This window comes from Oreochromis aureus, linkage group 10 (assembly GCF_013358895.1).
Source record: "Oreochromis aureus strain Israel breed Guangdong linkage group 10, ZZ_aureus, whole genome shotgun sequence".
In the NCBI taxonomy this organism is placed as follows: domain Eukaryota; kingdom Metazoa; phylum Chordata; class Actinopteri; order Cichliformes; family Cichlidae; genus Oreochromis; species Oreochromis aureus.
The window spans coordinates 9,256,264-9,274,322 of record NC_052951.1 but is presented as its reverse complement, the minus strand read 5'-3'; the positions used below and the strand labels follow the sequence as shown (position 1 = coordinate 9,274,322).

The 18,059-nt window shown below is 39.3% G+C and overlaps 1 protein-coding gene across 6 annotated transcripts in view; it reads right to left on the bottom strand.

Moving 5' to 3' along the window:
- The window catches only part of LOC116313115 (unconventional myosin-XVIIIa-like), a 59,339-nt gene that overhangs the window by 9,799 nt on the left and 31,481 nt on the right, over positions 1-18,059 (bottom strand). For all 6 annotated transcript variants that reach the window (XM_039618468.1, XM_039618465.1, XM_031730684.2 and 3 more), the window contains 18 exons: positions 17,030-17,158; positions 13,033-13,176; positions 12,785-12,874; positions 12,492-12,611; positions 12,256-12,373; positions 10,904-11,031; positions 10,594-10,748; positions 9,715-9,838; positions 9,375-9,575; positions 9,151-9,261; positions 7,055-7,159; positions 6,743-6,889; positions 6,414-6,527; positions 5,327-5,443; positions 4,838-4,921; positions 1,140-1,277; positions 507-692; positions 282-421 (listed from right to left, as the gene is read on the bottom strand). In XM_039618468.1, coding sequence (XP_039474402.1) covers positions 282-421; positions 507-692; positions 1,140-1,277; positions 4,838-4,921; positions 5,327-5,443; positions 6,414-6,527; positions 6,743-6,889; positions 7,055-7,159; positions 9,151-9,261; positions 9,375-9,575; positions 9,715-9,838; positions 10,594-10,748; positions 10,904-11,031; positions 12,256-12,373; positions 12,492-12,611; positions 12,785-12,874; positions 13,033-13,176; positions 17,030-17,158 — 2,351 coding nt within the window. The remainder of the gene's footprint in view (positions 1-281; positions 422-506; positions 693-1,139; positions 1,278-4,837; positions 4,922-5,326; positions 5,444-6,413; positions 6,528-6,742; positions 6,890-7,054; positions 7,160-9,150; positions 9,262-9,374; positions 9,576-9,714; positions 9,839-10,593; positions 10,749-10,903; positions 11,032-12,255; positions 12,374-12,491; positions 12,612-12,784; positions 12,875-13,032; positions 13,177-17,029; positions 17,159-18,059) is intronic.

Here is an 18,059-nt window from a genome sequence, read left to right as displayed (position 1 = left end):
AGAGACAAAAGATCAAAAGCATGGAGCAGAATTAAACCATTTGAGAAGTATTTGGGGAACTGACAGACTGTAGTATGACTTTGTTCAAAAGAGGTTAGAAATTGAAGCAGGAAGACATAGGAGAAAGAACATGTTGTGATTGACAGCCTGGTGAAAAAGCTAGCAGATCTCATTTGGTAACTTTCTTCCAACATACAAAGAGAATGCCCTGTGGTACCTAAGGCAGCTAGCTACATTGCAGTGTGGCATCTAATGAAACAAAGAATAAATCTGCACTTCACCTGTTAATTAGGTCGTCGTTGTCATCACTCTCCATCTCATCCTCAATGGCAGCCTGCAGATCCCCGATCCTCTTGAAGGCTAACTTAAGGTCCACTTGTAAGCTCTGATTTGCTGCCTCTAAGCTCTCGATGTCCATTTCCTGGTGAATGGATTGGAGCATGGTTAGCTCCTCCAGTGTAAACACCAGTGAGTCCCATAAGGTCACAAAGCACCCATGGCCTTACCAGCTCATGTTTCTTGCGGCTTGCCTCAGCCTCCTTCTTGGACAGCTCTGCCATTTCTTCTTTCATGTCCCTTAGCTGCCTCTGCATGCGTTTATTCTGGTCCTTCTCCCTGTTTTCTGCAGTGGTGTGCTGATTTCTTTCCTCCGTCAACTTTTCAAGATTCTCCTTCAGACGACCCACCAGACTCTGGGAAGCAGTTGATGAACGTGTTAAGGTCACATATAGTACGGACAAGTGAACAACACTCAAGCTAAATTATCTTCTTTGTACTGTTTTAAGTAATTTCTCAGCTGCCTACAGCTGGCCAGTTGTGCCATTAATAATAACAAAATGGAAATGTGAACAGTGCTATGAGTTGTCCTTTGTCCAAATTAATTTTAATTCATTTTTAAGGTGAATAACAGGGAAGGTGACCATCAACTGACTGTCTCTATATGAACCTAATTAAATTCATTCCATGATGGACACTTTTGTTATCTAGAAAGACAGTACGGAGCAAAGCAAGCGGCACTATAATCTTATTTTTAGGGCCTTTGTCTTAAAATTACTAGGAAATTAAGTGTCAGAATCCCATTAACAGGTTGGCAATGCATGGCTTTTACATTTATCCACAGACCAAAAGCATCATCTTACCTCCAACCGCTTAACCTGCGTTTTCTCATACTCCAGTTTCGTCTCTATCTCACGGATTTTTGCCTCCTGACGGCTCACAAGTGACTTCTCCACCATGGATTGTTCTTGGAACTCTAACTGGTTCTGTAGCGAATGGAGCTAGAGGACAGACACACATATTTACACAAATAAACACTCTTGCAGAGCAATTTCCACTATACACCTTCTTGACCTCTGGTTTTTGCTCCCCCTCTTAAGTGAGATCTGTGAAAATTAAAATGAAGTGTTGATGTGTGTATGTATTAAAACCAAATTACAGTTTTGTATAAATGTAATCCAACTCTCTAAATATAAATATTGTGTATACAGCGTGAATAATAAGCTCTAGATAAGCCCTAAATGTACAACAAATAGTTAAAAGAAGAGCTTGCTGTTGAAACTGAGTAACAGCAAGCCACAGTAATTTCACAAGCCTTTAGAAAAGCTTTTGCTTCATGCAAAGCACGTTGTTTTTTTTTGTTTTGTTTTGTTTTGTTCCATCTGAATGGTTTTCTCATGACTGATAAAAGGAAGAAAGACACATCACAACAAAACTGGCCCAAAAGCCAGCATGGCACCTAATAAGGGACTTTGCATCTGAGACAAGGAGGATTTGGAGTTCTCCTTTGATATTACTAAAGAATCCAGATTTTTCTCCTACTGGGGATAAGATAACCACTTCAAGGTCAGATGCTTTAGATAGCTATCACTGCTTACTCTGACAGGTTTTAACAATGCCTTACAGCCCTGCTGTGCTTCTCTGGTATCGCCAAAAATATTCTGATGGGTGGGCCTTAAGTGGTCCAAAACTAACAGTGTGCCATTATTTCTGTGTTTTGATTCTGCGATTATAGCACACAATTTTGTTTAGTTCACCGTGCAGCCATAAAATAAAGTCCAGTAACACCAAGCTGTGGTCGTATAATGTGCATTCACACTTGTGCTAAACTGTGCCACGCTAAAGCTAAATTCACATTTAATCTACCAGAGGAAATTCATTTTGCAAATAAATGCATCAAAAAAGGAAGTAGGCATGCATTAATACATGACATACCAAACACAGAGGTTGTCTCCTGAACAAATAGTATTCCATCAGTACAACACGATAAAAGCACTTATCAACATAGGCCTGAATCAGAAACATTAATCTTTGTATCACATGAATCCACATTTATGCCAGGCCTCAACCATTAGCAGACACCTAAAGCACAAAATGCAGTAATTTGACCAGTCAGCTCAGAAATAGGGTAAATCAGGCAAGGACACTATGGTTTATTACAGTTGTATAATTCAGATCTGTTTGTGAGTTAGCAAGTGCAGTGTGAAAACAAGAATTAGAATTTGCAACCACACCATTAGCCACACCATCTGTCACATTTGGAAGGCTTTGATATGTGCGCTAAAATCTGCAGACTAGCATACTCACAATGGCAATTTGCTGATGATTGCCATGTAAACATTAGCACTTGCATTTAGGAATCATGAAGGTCAGTAAACATTTCATTGCCGATTTATTTTTGGGATTTCTCTAAATAAGTGAACACTTTGACCTGCTAGAGAAAGATTTGAGTGATCAGTAAAGTCAGCAGTCTTTATTCAATTTCTGGCAACTAGAATGAAAACTATAAACAAAAAGCCCAAACAGCAAGTTCAAATAATGCCAAGTCCAACAGTTCAGTAAACTATACCCAAAGCTGGATATAGGATTTTAGTTCCCCAGCCACAGAGTCTAAAAAAAAAAACATATATTCCTGCAGCTTAATTGTGCTTTTTCAAAACCAAAAACTATAAACACAAACACTATATCACACAAAGTGGGCAACTTGTGTAATGCTAAACAAAAACTTGAAAAGATTTTCACAATTAATTCAGTCTGTAATATGACACAAAAAGAGCATCTTCTGACTTTTCCGGAAGTAAAAGATGAGGGCTCTTTCATCAAAAGTTCAAGAATTTAAAAATAATCTTTCTTTTGTGATCTAAAATACATAACATCACAGAATCCAAAGACATCTACGACCAAGGGACAGATGCGTTCAGATTCTTTAGTGAAAATCTCTACAAGGGCTCGGGAATACTTCGGCAAAACACTGTAAGTCAACACAGTTGCTGTAAAATTCTACCACGCTAAGAAAAAAAAATACGTACAAACAAAATTTAAACACAGCTGGGCCTTCTTTGAGCCAGAGATCATTGAAGATGGATTGAAATTCTTTATGATTTCTTTGTTTTCTGTTCTAAAGAGAAGATGGATCATTTGGCTTTCTATCAATACAGAGTTCAAAAGCCTGCATCTGTGATGGCTTGCAGATGCATTAGAGCACATTGCACTGGCTAACTTGCACATCTGTGAAGGAATCATTAATTCCGAAAAATATAAAGATACAGGTTTTGGAGCAACATATGTTCCAAACTTCAGATCACGTGTTTTTAGGGAATGCATTGCTTACTCGGGAAAGACAAAGCCAGAGTAAAATTCTCAGTATTCAACTAGCTTGCCTGCAGTCCTAACCAGTGACACTTTGAAAACACAGAAGAAAGGGAATCATTTCAAAACTGCAACAACTTCTCTTAAGTGTTAGTGGAAAACATATGCCCAAATGGTGGCATATGGAATGGTGATGCTGACAGATTCAAAAGAAATAATTTTCAGTTAAAGAAAGGAAATATTGAATTAATGAATGTGACACTACATTTAAACAACGGCAATATTATGATTTGACAGTAGAAATATAAATAACACGAAATATAAAAATGTGCTATGCATTTTAGGGCAACTTGAATTTTTTGTTTAGGTTTATAAACAAGTCACAGCTGTAACTGCACAAATTCTATATTATAAATATAATATATACTGCTCCAACATATATAATATTAAAATATGACTAACTTCAATACATCAATTTTTATCGAATGTTCATATAGGTACACTAGCTAGCTGTTGGTGTTTGGGGTGACACAAAAGCCAGAAATGAATGGCACAAGGCCATCTGTTTCTACAAAGCCATCAGTTGACATTTCAAACATGACTCGGCTGCAAGCATCCGCTGTGTGTGTCTGTGTCAGAGTAAAAAGGCATCTTCAGGGTTTTTCACTTGATTGGAGTAATCATATGCATCATGCATAAAATAAAACGGCCAGTGCACAGTAACAAGGTTTTGCTATTATGTCCAGCTATTACATTTTTTCATATCAATAGCTGATATCGAAAACACTATTTTCTTACTTGCTTCCAATTGCCATCTTTTTATTAACCTGAGAATCTTCTATTTCAAAATGAAATAACAAAAGAACAACAAATGAAATAAAACATTTAGACCAAAGTCGGTTGGTTGAAGTTCAGGGATGATTGTTGAAAAGACTAGAATTAGTTCTTCACCTAAATAGTTATTCCATCTTGATCAGCTGTTAGGTTTATGTACACCACCCTTCCTTTAAATACTGTAAGAATTCTGAGGGGGAAAACTTGCTCCTTGACACTTTTTCTCTGATTTCTACTATTTACATGTAAATTGCAATGCCTTTTTTAGAAGAAAGAAAGCTACCACATAAAAGAAGCATTTTTGGTCAAAATAATCAGAGAACACAGTGAAAAGCTGAAGCCTAATCAGAAAGAAGTGTTGAGGCAGCGGGCAGGTTCCTGGCAGGGAGCTGTGTTGCTTTTGAATACTTCTTTTTACCTTTTCCTGGATCTCCTGCTTCTCCTTTGTGGCTTCTTCCAGCTGGGCCTGCAGGTCACTGATCTGGCTTAAGTCCCTGGCAGACTAGTATGCACGTGCACGCGCACACAGAGAAAAAAAGTCAGAGTCAGGTATGTGGGTGTTCATGTATGCCTCAAGGCATACATTTTATATTACTGTCAATGCAAATGTCCAACAATATATCCAAATCAAATATTGTGCCATGTGGTCTGCTGTACAACAGATTATATACCCGTGTTTAGCTGAGAATATCCTCCAAATTTCAAAGACACTACTGGAGAAAACAATGTTAATGTTTCAAAAATAAGTGCAACTAAAATAATACAAAATATACAACCACATGCACCAGAACCGAGGAACAGCCAAGTTCTTAACACTGGATACTAGCCAAAGTTGTGGAGCTGAACGGAAGGCAATACACTCCATATTTCTTGGCATTCAAACAGATGTTTAACGTTTTAAGACTACCTGAGCTACCGCAGCCTTGTGTTTCTTCATCAGGTCATTCATGTCCTCCTGATCCTCCTCCATGCGTGACTGCAGGTCATTCTTCTCTCGTTGCAGACGGCTGAGCTGCTCCTCCAACTAAGGCACAAACAGAGCGAGAAACACACACTTTAGTTTAGAATGGCAGGATTTATTCATGAGCTATTGAATATGATAAATGGTCATTAGTTGGCCTGGCCGTGGCAGTCTGGGAATCTCATCTAATAGCAATGAAACACAATCTGGACAGGGTTCTGGCTGGAAGATAAGACCAATTGGAGATAATCAATTGGCTCATTTAGGCAGGGAAAAGTGCAGCCAGTGCAGCATACTGGTGATGTCCCATTTAGAGTTCATCCTCTGTGATCAGGGGGGAGGCTCGGGCCTTCAATATGCATTCTCTAATCTCAGACATTTACAAGACCTTCCCTTGCCATAAATGCAGCAATTAACAAGCAAAGCACAGGCACACAGCACTCTGTGTGTCATCCCGAGAGAGACAAACATCCTCAGTCCATGAGTCTAAAATGTAGGCAGTACTCTCATGAGACACCCATTAATGAGCAAACAAAAAAAAACACATTCGACAAAGCTTATTTATCCATTAGAGCAAAATGTTGAAATCCGACATATGCCAAAGGGCATTTATTATTTTAATATTCCACCATGGGCTGATGATGTATGCATATTAATGTTCGAGCCCTGCTGTATTTTGAAGACAGAAAATTTGATAGGCACCAGCCCTCAGTTAATTAAACATTGTTTGTTGTTTTTGGTTTAATTTGCTCATCAAAAGAAGGGTATAGAAACATTTATGCAAATGATTTCCCTCTTATCAAAAGTGAACATGAAAAAAGGTAAGTACATTTCATTATCTATGAATGTGTGATATCGTGCACAATATCGATTGAGTTACAGATGCAAAAAACACACAGCAATAGAAACATATGCAGAACTTATTGGCATTCAAGCTTAGTCAAGTGGGTAATTGGAACACAATTTGTGCGGTTCCACTCGACGACATATGTTGCACCCTCAGGATACATTGTTAACAGATGTCAAAACTTACCGACATCTTCGCTTTGACCATATCCTCCATTTGGATGTGCAAGTCCTCTATTTCCAGCTCCATACTCTTTCGAGCCTTCACTGATGCTGCACAAGTAAACTCTGACTCCTCAAGCTGTGAGGAAACAGGAGGAAGAAGAGGTGTTGGGAAGGAGGTGAGGGACAAACGTTAGTGGAACTGAGCTCCAGAACCTGGGATTTTTTCATTTGTGTTGATTTGTGCATAATACACAATTCAAAGCATGCTTTCTGTTGTTGTATCATTAAGTATATTACACATCCGTGCTATGTCGGGTGCAGGCAGATGCCAAAATGTTCAAAGGGATGTACTTGATTTTTGAGCTGAGTGATCTCCCTCTTGCTGGGGGCATTACTCTTCAGGTGGTCCAGCATAATCTGTGCATCAGCCAGAAGGACTTTGGTTCTCTTCAGGTCTTTCCTCAGCCTCTTCTCCGTCTCCACATCCCTCTGGCTCACCTGAATGACAAACCACTCCTTTATAGCCAGCATCGTTACTTTCCTCCTTGAAAACCTATAGCAACCCTTGAGACTCAAAAGCATTTTCTTTCCAATCAAAACAAGTGGCAGACACTAAATTGCACAGACTTGACTACACGGACATGTTCAGCGTAATGACAGTACCTGGTCCTGAGCATTCAGCAGTTTGGATTCCAGCTCTCGTCTCTCTCGCAACACTTTTTGCTTGTCTTCATACTCCTCCTCCAGCTGTACCTCCATCTGTTTCAGCTGTAGAACACACAGAGTGTCAAGATGCACAAATGCCGGATCCATGATAAAGTCAGACATTACACACCATCGACCGTCCTGCTAGACACGGCTGCTCTCAAAGACAAATAGATCCCCCACAAGCAGACCTGGTAGCCTTAAGATTAATCACACATGATGCTTTATTATGTCAAATTCATATTTTTTAAATATAGAAAAAAATCCATTTACCTTCTATCTACTTAATAAGATGCATGGAATAAATGAATATTTTAAATTAATATTTTAAAGAATTACATTACATTTGCAGTTGCAATGACTGCCTTGCAACTGTAAGAAGTCATTGCAGTTCACATCCATGACTATCCAGAATCACTTCAGTTTGACGGACACTAAGTCTTAACCAATTAAGATCAAAAGCCAATTTGTTTTATCGTATTAGATAGTTGTATAAAATTCTCAAACCTATAGCAGCAAATAAATCCTATAATTATTTCTGCCTCCAAATTAAAACACGTCAGTCACTGTGACATTTGACCAAAACTGAATTCAAAATGTATGCAAAGTTTCAAGAAAATTCCCTGAAGGCATACAGGAGAAACAGTGTCCACAAATTGTGGGACAGATGGACGGACATCCAATCCCTGCCCACAGCTATAACTGGTAGGGAGGCATAAAGCAATACAGCATGTGTACCTAGATGAAGTGAAATTAAAGTAATGAATTCAGGAACTTCATAAACTGGGCTATGCAAATAGAAAATTTAATTATTTAATTATTTCTTTGCTGTAACAATCATTTTAGTAACAAATCTCATATCTTTGGGAAGCCTGTTTATTTCCCCTTTAATGGTGGAACTTTTGTAAAGAAAATTCATTTGTAGGTTGAGCAGTAGAGTTGAGTAGGTAGGTAGGTTGTGCCCATAAAAAAAAAAAAAAAAAAAAAAAAAAAAAAACTGCCAATAGCTCTCTACCCAGGTAGTCCAGAACAGACTTCACACTCCCATCTAATAGGGCTGCTAGGAGGCCTGCCATGACTGCCCTTCATGGTCAGGCCCCTTTACACTGGTGTCTGCAACATTTGCACTGGCACCTGAAAATGTGGAAGAACATTATGTTCAAAGATAGACTGCCTTAGGCAGTCTGGACCTATCATAGATTCAAATTGCAGAGAAGATGTGGAGAAAACTACTCTGATTGCTGCACCGATAGGGTAACAGCTTTTGGTGGAGGCAGTGTGATAGTGTGGTGGAGCATCTTCCTCACTGGAAAAACAGAGAGCGAGGTTTATCAGAGACTACCTACAGTATTTGGGGAGTGTAGAGGATGGAATGGTCTATCTGCAGTGCTGACCTCAACTCCACTGAACATTTGTGGGATCAGCTTGGACATGCTGTTTGCGCCAGAGTGACCAACACAACCACACTGGCTGACTTGCAACAAATGCTGGTTGAAAAATAGGATGCCATCCCACAGCAGTGTGTGACCAAGCTGGTGACCAGCATGAGCAGGAGATGCCAGGCTGTTGTGGCTGTGTATGGCTTTTCTACATAGTACCGAGTCCCCTTTTTGCTTAATGAAACATTTTTTAATTGCCAATAGGTCGTTTTTTCAGACTTCAATCATAGACTTCAATAAATGACACCAAACAAGAGTCAATAGCAGAATAAACACTTTGGCACTGACAGAAAAGATTTGGCAAGTTTTTCATGGGCACAACCTACATACTCAACTGTGATGCTAAACCCACAAATGCATGTTTTTTTACAACTGTGACACCATTTAAGGAGAAATAAACAGGCTTTCCAACAGTATAAGATTTATTGCTCAGAAGCATTGTTACAACAAAGAAATCATCAACATAAATTCCCTTATTTTTTGTGCTTTCAATCAAGCATGAAAAAAGTGTGTTACTGAGTACTGCAGTAAACAGCCCTGAGTAAATGTTAGTCAACAAAAAAGGCCATAAATAAGAAAAAAACTGCAGAAATTGCAAGACTGATTAGTGGCTACCTTCTTACTGCAAGATCTCCTGATCTCCTCTACTTCTTCATCTTTACTCTCAATCTCTTTAGAGTGTGTCTGCCGCTGCCTCTCCATCTCCATCTCAAGCCGCAGCTTAGTCTGAAGACATAACATATAAATGACATGTGAGACAAACATGTATTAGAGAGAGAGATACATATGCGACAATTAGCAAGAACTCCTCACTGAACCATATTTGCACCCCTCTGTACCTGCTCCAGCATTTGGATGTTTCCAGCCTGTTCATCCAGCTCCTCCTCCTGGTCTTTCACCTTGGCCTCGAGGTCACGAAGCTGCTTCTTGACCTTGGCAAGTGAGGCCTCATCCTTTGACTCTTGGGAGGACAAATCCTGTAGCTCTGCCTCCAGTTGTTGCACCTTTACATTCATGCCACACAATTCAGTGTCCTTGTCCTGCGGGCAGAAGGCATGCTGTAAAACACACATCTGGACCAGCCTAGTTATATCATACAGAGAGCAGAAACATCAGACATGTTGTCCCCAAGAGAGGACATTAGAGTACATGTGGAGTATGTAGTGGAGAGAAGCCTACCTGCAGCTGCTGGCGGAGGTTAAACATCTCACCAGTCATTATGTCTTTCTCTCGAGCCAGCTTCTCCCTCTGGCTCCTTTCCCTCTGTACCTCAGCCTGAGCCTGGTTCTGCTCCAGGTCAAATCTGGAAAACACACACACACACAAATGTTGGCTTTACACAATCTCAACGATAACGTAGCCTTATCAGTTGAATGTGGTAGAAAAGATTTTAATTACACAGTACAGTTTTAACAATATCAAACATGGAACTTGGCAGACACAACTAATACCCATTTTATATTTTAAACTCTAAACTAACAAATCAGTTAACAGAAAGATCTCTCAGAAATAGATCTCTGCATCATTCATTTCTGTGCACAGTATGTTACTCAGAGAATTTGACTTTGTTATACGGGAGGCGCCAGGCTATCATCGGTTCTATTTTAGCCTCCACTTCTGTCCCCCTCTAATAGCCATCAATTTACCATTGGGTTGTAATAATGTGCAAAATGTTTTCTTCAATTGTCTAGGGCAGAAACACTTATGGTTAGTGAACTTAACAGCTAAGTGTTTCATGCTGTCAGCTTGTTGTAATTCTCTGTTTTTCTCTCTGAAGCGCAGCCGAAAATAATTTCACCCACAGAGCATCTTCAATTAGCCACAGGGGAGAGATCACATTCTGCCACAGTGATAGCTTCTCAAGTGCTTAAAGTCTTGAGTCATTTTCTCAGCTAATGCAATTCCACAGATTACAGAACATCTCAGTCACTGTTCAAATTAAAGAAAACTTTAGCATTAGGCGAGTAGACCAGTGCTGCTTAATCCGAGGAGAAAAGGGCTATATGCTCTCTGCAATGTGTGTTTATGTAAGAGAACAGGACAGGCAGTTGAACTGACTTCCTCTGCTTCTTCTCCAGATCATGGTTGCGACTTTGCAGGCCCTCCAGATGAAGCTTGGTGTCCTGCAGTTCGGCAGTCAGTTTCTGGCACTTTTTCTTCAGCTGCTGCACAGAGCGCTGCAAATCCTCATTATCCGTCTGCAAATCAGCCAGCTGCAGCATACACACACACACACACACGCACAATTCTTTAATGAAAGTGCAACACCTAGTATTACTATTTCCACAATTAAAAGGTTATAAGTGTGAGACAAATTAAATTAGATTTTTTGGGTAAATTATTATTTCAAGTTGTAATTTGCGCTTGCCTTTCTCTCCACATGTCTTTTGCTCTGCTGTTCCGTCTCCAGCTTGTCATCAAACTCCTGCTGAAGTTTCTTTTTGGCAAAGTCCATTTCACGAACGGCTCGATTGTATTTTATCCGCCACTCTCCTCCTAGAGGAAAGACATGCAATTCAGAAAATGTCTGTGTGACATTTGAGCATTTCCTGACTTTAATGCAGGTCCAGCCAGGTACACAGAGGAAGAGGCTTAAAACCACAGACATGATGGATGCGTGGGATTATGGAGTGCACTGTACTGGCTGCGATGATTATCACATTCAAAGACTGAAATAAAATAATCTTTCTGGAAATAAAACTTTTGCTTAATCAGATGCTGAACTTACAAGGTCAAGGTATTTCAACAGGAAACTACAAAAAAGGCTTTGTGTTTTAGGTCTTATCTTGAATAAACCTGAGGTAGGAATTCAGAGCACACCACAACAGTAGTTAGAGGAGGACATGTCTAAGTGGCACTTTCCACAGTTCTTAGGCGACCTTAATTCTGGAGCTGTCATAGGCTATCAGAACTATAACTGCAGCCAGACAGACATTCGGGTTCAGGTTCATTTCCAAGCCTTATCATTTTAGAGGCTGTCCACTTCTCCTTCACATACCAACACAGGCTCCTCCATCAGTGCTGCTCATTAGCATATATATAGCATAATGACAACTTGCAGGGCCACCAGCTCTGATCCCACCGATTACTTTCTCATTCATCTAAGAATTCTGATATGCTCTGTAATGGCTTGTCTGCTGAGGTGGGTTGAAGGAGGTGGGAACACAGATATTAAAAAAAAAAAAAAAAAAAAAGACTCATGGACAATACGCTCTCAGCAGGCGCTCTCTTTCCCAGCAGGGGGAGACCAATCAGAAACAAGCATTAGTTGTATGCCTGGGAGCGGACATCCTAATCTCCTAGCGGTTAATCCTAAACTTGGAAAATATATTTAACAGTACTATGCAGGATGTGACCAAGTCTTACTGCCATGTCTCCCGCTGAAACAGCTGAACAAAGCCATTCATTCCTACAGCTACAATTAGTATAAGGGAGATTTTTCAAACTGTGCACATAATGCTGGTTTGAGCGGTTCAGTAAATTATGCTTCTGACCTGAGCTGACATGCCCATTAGGCAGGCTTAGGCAAGCTGCTGAAAGTGTTGCAGGGTGCAATTAATTAGGGAATTTAAAACAAATGTTTAAAAAACACTGATGACCAAGCCTGTGTTATTCAAAAAACAGAAAAGTTTCTCAGAATTATCTTCAAATTTGATCTTGCATGTAGCAATCTTTGGTGTCACGACCAAATGTTAGATATCAGCTTCTAGCTCTACTAACCAGCATCTTCATCGTCATTGTCCATCTCCCCATTTAGCTCTGATGTTTTCATAAGTCGTGCTTCCATCACCTCCATCTCCTGTGATTCTAACTGTTTCTTCATGGCATCAAACTTTGCCTGGAATGCACAAATTCAGTCAATCACGAAGAGCATGTCAGTCATAATAAACTGAACTTCAGAATTACTATAAATTTTAAGTGTGCATCTTTCATATATATATTTCATGTTTATTTGCCTGTAGATCCTTCATATCCTTCTCCAAGCGCAGTCTCTCAGAAGTCTCAGCCTCCAGCAATTGGGATGCTGACTCACTTGTGCTTCTCTCATCAGTGAGCTCTGCCAGCAAGTCTGCGATCTGATCACAAACAGGCAGACACACACGGGGTGTTATGCAAAGTTGCAAACTACTGGCCACAGTTACTGTGCAAGTAGGTAATCAAATCTTTAACTAAAAAAAAAAAAGAGTGCAACTGCACCATAAATCTCCAAAACCATCCAGAATGCACTACCATAGGCAGGGGGACCCACCCTGCTCTCCAATCGATCTGTATTGAGTCTCAGCTCATTTCGTTCCTTCTCCACTCTCTCAAGCTTCAATTTCTGCTGCTGAATCTCCTCCTGGAATACAGAATATAGCTGTTTGATATAGGATACATTTTATGTTGGAGGTAAATGTCAACAGCGATGACAGTATGTAGAGTGGTGCAGACACAGAATGTATTTAGCAAATATATTAAATCCTTAAAGATTCAATAGGTTGGGAGAGGTTTGCTCACATCTTTGCTCCGCATCTGGTCCTCTGTGAGCTGCACTTTAATGAGGGGCTGGACTGTGGTAAAGAGCTTCCACCATGGCCAGTCCTTCACTCCACGGTTCTTCTTGATGTTTTTTTGAATACACCGGATGGCTAAATCCTGAATCTAAACACACATATGGAGAGTCAGTCACCAGAGAGAAATATGTGAGAGTGCAGGCAGTTATTTGCACAACAAAATACAAACTCATATTGAATCTCAATGGTATAAAATTGATGTAATTACTTCCAACTTTATCTGTGAAAGATCTCCTAATATGACTAAGTCTTTACAACCAGCAGCATTGCATATAATATATGGCACCAATAGCTTGAATGCAGACAAATTGTTTGCACAGGTATCAGAGGCCATCCAGACTAAATGCTAAATAATTTTATATAATCACTGGAATAAATACTTTCCAAACTCTACTGTTACCATATCTTCCGCACCATTGATGAACAATATTTGAAAATAACCACATTCTTCATTCTTCTGCTATAATGCATATGTATGGGCAAGCAGATATCCCGGGACTTGCCAACCTCCACTAGAGAGTTTCCGCAGAGTGTGTTCCAAGGCTGGAAGCTAATTTTTGATTAATTAAATCAAACATGTTGGCAGCTAATTCCAAGTATTACACGATTTCCATGCTGCTTATGCATGAGGCTCTCTAGCAGCAGCAGATTATGGGCAAACCCAATTAGAGCAACACAATTCTCAGCATCAGGTACATTTTGCCCTGAAGGTACTCTCTATGACCAATTAGGATTTGTCACACAGTGAAAGCCTTAACATGGAGCAAAATGCTGCAAATCTCTGACAGAAGAATTAAACAGGTCTCACTTGTCATATCTAGTCTATAATGAACAGGAAACAAACAAAAGATTATACAACATGAGCAGTGTGGATAAATATTTTGGTATTCATATCACATTAACAAGGTGTGACAACTGTAAGACAGTGTGAAGTGAATTAAAACTGTGAACCAAGGTTAATAAACAAAAAGAAAAAAAACACTACATTCTTTTCCAAATATTCTACACATGTATTTCGGGTTTGATTGTCTGTATACATGTAATACTTACTGTATATGTATTAGATATTAGATATCTGCAGCAAAGTTACCATTTAGTAAATACATGAAGCAACATCAGTTTCTGAGGATTGCTTCATTATAAACAAACATACAAGCTATAAGCTTTATCATTCTGGCTCTTTCTACACTTTGTACATGATTCATTTTTAACCCTAAGCTAAAGCAAAGACATATCTTATAGCAATGCACTGCATACTGATACCTTTACAACTGCAACTGTAAAGGTATCATCTGCGCTTTGATTCAGAACCATGGGACTGCATGTTTCAAATGAAAAAGATATTCTGTAGAATCCCCCGCCTGAGCTTATGTGTGCTGATTCCATGCAAATAATTCTAAAAACTACATTTGTAGGGTACCTGAAGGACAAAGCTCCCAATATGGCAAGTGCCTGCTGAGGCAAAATAACAGACTTTTAAAATGTCAGGTTGTCCCCTTGAGGAGACAGTTGAAAGGGGAAAGAAAAAAAAAGAGGAAAAATTGTGGTTTTGTCATTTAATGTCACATGGGCTTGGCACAGCTTCACAAGGTTAACATGCCAGAGAATATCAATCAAGACAACTTGTGACTTCCTGTCACATCCATATACATCAACCAGTAGCTGTCTGAGAGCTTCACCAGAACTCACTTGCACTATTCCAGAGGCAAATTACCATCTACTGTACATGCTAAGACTGGATACTTCAAACAGTGTAAGAGGCAATGAAGACCAGATCTGTTTTCGCAGAGGGATATCAGGGAAACAGCACGGGTGCCAGTCGATGTTATTATACAGTGATTATTCTAAGACTCGACAACAACACACTCTGCAAATCTTCACAGTGAGAGAAAGAGAGATGGAAATTACTCAATATTCGACACATCCCTGCATCCTCCCCAAGTCTGGTGTTGACTAATTGAATCAGGAATAATATAAACAGAATGATAATCAGGGGAAAAGATGCCCTTCAGATAATTATTGCAAGGAGAGACTGTATTTACCATGCATGCAACAGCTGTATGGGAATAAATTGTTGGTTAGAAAAAGGCAGAAAAGGGGTAGCAAGGGGCTGCAAAGCCACTTTTAGAACAGCATCTTGCTTGCAATTTCTCTACCCGGCACAGTTTTATATCTCCCACTGCTGAGTACAGAAACTGACCTAATATTATTAAAAGCTTTAGTATTTTATGACTAGTTTTGAAGTGTTTGGAAAAAAAAGAAATTCAATAACTACATGACTTCCATTCATTTATCATTTCACCTTTGCCAAGTGTGGAATTTTTTAATGCAAGTTTAGAATAGAGTAATAAGCCAGTTAGCTTAGCTTAACTCAAGGACTAGAAACAGAAGGAAATATTTAGCCTTGTATGGTTTTAGAGAGGCTATATGACCACCTTGGCGGTAGAGGGGCCTTACAAAAGGCTCCAAAGAGTTTTGTTACACTTAGACTCAGGCTAGCAGTTACTCATTGTTTTCAGTCCTTAATCTCTACCTAGGATGCTGCTAGCTGTAACTTCATACTTTGCTTTGTGTGGTCTGCTTTCATTGGGAATAACTCAAGTTCTTTTGAACTGAATCAATATGAATTGGTTTGTGGATATGAAAGTAATGTGCATTAAAATGTCCACAGCTTAAATAAACCTCTGCAACCCTGACTCGATGAGGGGTGCGTCATAACTGCATATTTCATGTTACCTTGCCAACCTAAGTTGAGTTTGAGATAAATACAATTGAGATGAAATAAAGTCTCATCTTTCTATTATAGATACATGTGCAGGAGGGAGGGGGCTAAAGAGGGCAGAGGAAAAAATTGTTTCTTTGCTAATGGATTTTGTAATTGCACAGTTGCCTAGCAATTTTGAAAGGATCCTTGGTGTTGATTTTCTTCAATTTCTAGCCATTGTAAAGCAACAGGCACTTACCCTGCTTTGCTGTGTGAATAATCACTTCTGAACTTAATACAGAAAATGTATTGGGGTTCCAATTTTAGACCAACATACATTTAAGTCTTTGATTTAAAAAGAAAAAAGATAACAAAAGATGATAACTGAAAGTCCAGATATTTTAAAGGTCATTTTGATTTACCTCATTACAACAATGACAATGTAACAGTTTGACTGCCATCATATACAACTAAGCAACATGCGTGCTCCCAAACAGTATGTCATAGTGGATGGAGAGAGCAGTAATGTAATTCCATTTCTGCTGGTTCATCACAACCCAGCTGAAGTGGCACATTCACTTAAATAGTACAACGTAATCATAGAGGGAGAAAAGTACTGCAGGGCTCTATACATCACAAGAGGACACATGAGGTCCAGAGAGATAGACTCACACACGTCCTGGTAGAAAAATGGAAGATGGATGGAATGGACGGGTATGAGAGTCAGCAGCATGTTTGATAAGGCTACAATTCAGGGGAGTGGACTGATAAAATGTCACAGAAATGGAAATGTCACAATCAAATATCGCCTTGGGAAAGCTGATTGGATGGATTACAACGAGGGATGGGGTACAGCCAATAGATTCAGAGAACCTATTTGCAATTAGCTGAAGATTTACAGCAGGGCTGGTTATATCTACCCCAAGAACAGAACAAACTAGATCTAAAATTGGCTCTCAATTCTGAAGTGCACATTCTTCACCTACTTGACCTACTTCATTTTGCTCAGCTGTGCAAAAAAAAAAAAAAAAAAAAAAAAAAAAAAAAAACAATAGACAGTGTGTTGCAATAAAAAAAAAAATTCAATTAAAGTGAATTCATTCAAGTTTCTCCCCTTCAAACTTTGTTGACAAAAACCTGTCACAGTTGTATATAGGCTTCAGTTAAGATTACTACATTAGTATTTTCAGCTTAGGTTAACGTTGGACTGATCATTTCATTTCAGTATACCGCATACCTTTCTCTTCTTGAAGGCTTGCCGTGCCAGGTAACCTCTACAGGCAGCTTGGAAGAGGGTTAGATTGCACTTGGTCTGCTCATCCCTCTGTTCCTCCAGCTTAGCCAAGGTTCCAGCTCTGAAGAACAGCTATAACAAGAAACAATCATACACAGATGCTTATTAGCAAAGCGTAAAACAGCTCAGACAATTTAATGGTTATTTTAGCTATTATGAGATTTAGAGGCCCTGCTTTAATGTCAAGCCCAGCAGCACTGTTAAAACAGAGGGGAGTTAAAAGGTAAATTAATGCACTGAAGCAACTAATCAATAAGAAACTGTGTAATCCACAGTCAAGTGAGTCTTATCTAAGTGAGAACCCGGGTGATTAAGTTATCTCAAACAATCAGCCTTGTCCGTTTCTAATCTAGGGCAAAGGTAAAAAAGAGGTAAACAGCCAAAGGAAAGCACATTATGTCATAGCCTGTTTATACCCAAGAAGGATTTGGTACCATGATACATTCCAGATATGATGGCAGGAAGCTATTAAAATGGACAGGATGACCACACACACACACACACACACACACACACACACACACACACACACACACACACACACACACACACACACACACACACACACACACACACACACACACACACACACACACACACACACACACACACACACACACACACACAGTTTCTCCACCTAAGGTTGCTCTACAAACTGTCCGTGCTCCTTAAATTCCAAAATCCATATATAATCTGTTAACAAAGCAATAGCTGTGAATCATCAAACTGTTTTAGCAAGCAAATCTATAAAGCAGTAGCAAAGAAAGATACATTCAATGGTATCAGTGAATATTAATTGAATATTAATTAAAATTCTCAAGACAAAAAAGAATCTGTTATTCTTTTATTTTTCTTTTCAAAATTGCATGCAGGTATCATGTAGTAGCTTTATGCAGCTATGCTCCTTTCAGGCATGTGGCTATCTCTAATGGCAGATTTTATCCTGTCAAGAGCTTCTCATTCACTGCTCTTA